We start from the raw sequence: 3,519 nt of genomic DNA on the forward strand, positions 1-3,519 counted from the left end.
GGTCTTGAGTATGATGCGATGTGAAGCAATTAGACCGTGGTGCCTGACTATGCGGGTTGTGAGATCGATGACTTGAAATGGAGCCCCAATGTAAGGAAAATCGAGGGCTGTATCCCTCGTGAGAGAATGAGGCATGTGTCCCTCATGATTTTCATGGCTCATGCCCCGTAAACGAAAAGCTGAGGTAAAACCCAAAATCGAGACCTGTGTCCCTCGAATAAACAAGAGGTTTGTGTCCCTCATTAACTGTGGTAGTAAAAGACTGAAACCAGATACTTTAGTGTGTATGGTATCGGAAGCAGTATTTCGGTGTGTCCGGTACAACACTTCAGTGTGTATGGTATCGAAATCCGATACTTTAGTATGTCTGGTATCGGAAGAAATATTTCAGTGTGTCGGGTGTCGATACGTTATCTTAGTGTGTCTGGTGACATCATGTTACTTCAATATCTCCGATAACATTGTTATGTCGGATGAGTTCTAAAAATTACCCCATGGTTTTCGGAAGGATATCGGTGAGCCGTGTGTCGGAGATTGATGATGCGTTCGTTAGAGGTTATGAGATGTGAGGTCGGATTGATTCCAGAGGATTTGGAATTGAATGTCGAGTTTGCCCGCAGTGTGGATGATTTTCGTAACGAGAAGGTTAGCATTGTGGAGAGTTGGGTCCGTTCCACTTGGTAGTGGTGATGAGACTACTTATGAGAGTTTATGTGGGATGCAGCTTGCATGGAATGCCTACATTTGTTCCACGATTACGACATATGCTTCAGCATCCACAATCTGCTACGAGACATATGTCTTTCTTCAGCATGTTCACACCATATTTTGGACCAAACCGATACTATAATATCATTAATAAAGACGATAAACATGTCCGTATTTCCAAAAGAGAAGACATAAAAATTTCAATGTGCACTAAAAGTCTTGCATAACCCCAGACACAAAATAACAAAATATCCATAGAGAGAGAGAATGAAATTCTATGGCACCCACTTGATCACGATCTACCTCGCTTCCCACGGAGGAAGACATCAGTGAGAACCTTCTCGGAGTGAAATGAAGTCGTCAGCAACTTTATAACCTTCAAAGTAGAAAACCAAATAATTAAAAAGGACAGTTACTTTATTTCATTTTGCGTCAAATTATTTCGGACTCTGCAAGCCCTATAACAATTGCGAACATAATCTTTATTACGTTGTACGAAAGCTCAAATTTATACATCTCTTAAAATGGATTTTCCACATATATTGTTGAGTTATAAAGTTTGCATTTCGAAAATCTGAAAGATATTCTTATGAGAAGGAATGGCATGGGCTTACCTCGTCCATTCCCAAGTCGACCACCTTCTCCTCAAGATGTCCTATTTCCTCGACGTTGAACTTTTTGAGCAAAGTAATGCTAGAAATAGTAGACATTGGCTCTACCGCTAGATCGTCCATCACCATGTACATTGCCTCCCCTAGCACGAAACCGCCCTTACCGCCAGATTCAGCTGCCGGTTTACCAGCCGGTGGTTTTACAAGATAGCATATGTGTGCCATGGAAATGTGGCACACGGGACATTTTGCAGAAGGGTGCAGGGCCACATAGCTACAGTGAACAGAAGTAGAGCACCTGTAGTAGCGTGTTGAATCTGAAGACGGAGACGTATCAAACAATAGAAATGGGATTTCGTGGAAAAAGGCGGGTGCTTTGGGTTTCAAGAGACTGTCTTTCTTCGAAGATTCTATGAACGCATTGTTCAGCTTATCGACGCTACCATAGAGATTGCCTAAACTGCCCATGACCCCAGTTTCCATAAGGAGGTGGATCAACTGTCCGACCGGCAATGCAAGGATGTGAAAGAGAAAGTCGACAAAATCTTTGCCTGCCTCCGCAAAGAGCACCGTTCGTTTGCTCCTGTCGATCACAAGCTTCAAGCTCACTTTGCCAATTCCCATTGTTTGGTTCACTGTACGCAGAGATCTATGTGAGTAGATGCGATCGTTGTTTTTAAAATAATGCGGGAAATGCCGGATCTCGAAATTAAATCAACACGAAATAACAACAGAGATTTACCTGGTTCAGTCGGTGTCAGCGGCGTTGCTTTCTTTTTACTCATGATCCACTAAATAAACGGAGCAAACTAACAATCAATCACACACTCCTTGTCCAAACCTAATTTACACGCGATGAGAAAACTCAATTGGATGAAAAGCTCCCCGCACCGAACCCACTGCGCTTCCCTTTTCTCTATGCTTCTGTGTTTGTGCCAGAAAAAAGAAAGAGACCACTTGCAGGACTTTTAAGGACCAAAGTTGACGTCCCCGGTTTTGGCAACAAGTCCAAATCGTGATCACCCGGTCAAATCTTGGATGATTGTTTTCCTTTTCTTCCTAGAACGTTCAAATCTCTATGCCCATTCATTGGACAAGTTATCTTCAACAGGTAAACAAATCTCAACATATCTGCAGCCATCTCCCGTTCGAGATAAATTACAATCCACATAGAATTTTTAGATTTTTTTCCTAAAAGATTCGGTTTAACAAACTCATCTATATCCTGTAATTCGATCGGATTTCGTAATAGGTTGAAACTCAAGACACGGTTTAACATCATTTGCGAATATTTGTTCATGGACGTTGAGATCTTGTGGCTTCTTGTCTACAATCAATCAATGAAGAGTAATTCCAAGTCTGCGATTTTCTCCTAGTTGAAAGAAATAGCTCTACTGTAGGAGAAGGAAGACAAACAACAGAGATGAGCAATTAAATTTGTGTAATCTGTCGCTTTTATAAATGGGAAGTACTGATAATAGAAAGATAACATGTTTCTTTGTTTGTGCGCGACGTTTCTACAGTTTATAAACTCTAGTATTTATAGTGTTCACAACATTACTGCCTATAAGCAGTTCTTCGGCAGTTTTATCCTTGCCTTCACATATTAGGAGCTTTCGGTTCCATATCTTTTCATCGCCATGACTTCTCATCTTCATATGAATAACTTTCTTATCGTCTAGTAGTTATCCACAAGAAACTCAAATATTAAAAAATATCACTAATAGGCAATTAAACTTCAATGTTCATGTCAATGCCTTTATCCTAACTAACTGACGTTTACTGTTGATAACTTTCTTCGATGCTCTTCAAGTTGTCGACATTTATGTAAAAGTGCTTAAGTATCCAAAAATAGCGATCCCTTCCGCAAATTGTTTAAATCAAATTAGTGGGTATGACTTACCTTTCGTGCCTTATTAGATATTACATGTGAGTTTAATTGATGCTTAGGTACATCTCTTGCCTCGGGATCAACGTTTCGGTGAGTTAACCCTACCATTGGAGTTGGTGAATTTCGGGATACGGGATTTAAAACTTGATTAGAGCATAATTAAATTATGATTTAGTCTTAAATTTTTGATTTCGTGTTAGATCGAAAACTCTTCACAATTTAAGTGTGGAAGTGGCGTTGCATTGCCACTTGTATTTGTTTCGATTCTTGATAGGAATGTATTTCAATTGTACGTTCCGTCGTATGTTT

At 40.2% G+C, this 3,519-nt stretch overlaps 1 protein-coding gene across 1 annotated transcript; it reads right to left on the minus strand.

The window, feature by feature from the left end:
• Window positions 1-1,000: 1,000 nt before the first annotated feature.
• Window positions 1,001-2,094, minus strand: LOC125316300. Its single transcript, XM_048284312.1, has 3 exons — window positions 2,062-2,094; window positions 1,323-1,954; window positions 1,001-1,084 (listed from the first exon to the last, which is right to left on the minus strand). Exons 2-3 carry the CDS (start codon window positions 1,941-1,943, stop codon window positions 1,001-1,003), a joined length of 705 nt encoding a protein of 234 aa, XP_048140269.1. The 5' UTR covers window positions 1,944-1,954; window positions 2,062-2,094.
• Window positions 2,095-3,519: the final 1,425 nt, after the last annotated feature.

Source organism: Rhodamnia argentea, chromosome 8 (genome assembly GCF_020921035.1).
Source record: "Rhodamnia argentea isolate NSW1041297 chromosome 8, ASM2092103v1, whole genome shotgun sequence".
Taxonomy (NCBI): Eukaryota; Viridiplantae; Streptophyta; class Magnoliopsida; order Myrtales; family Myrtaceae; genus Rhodamnia; species Rhodamnia argentea.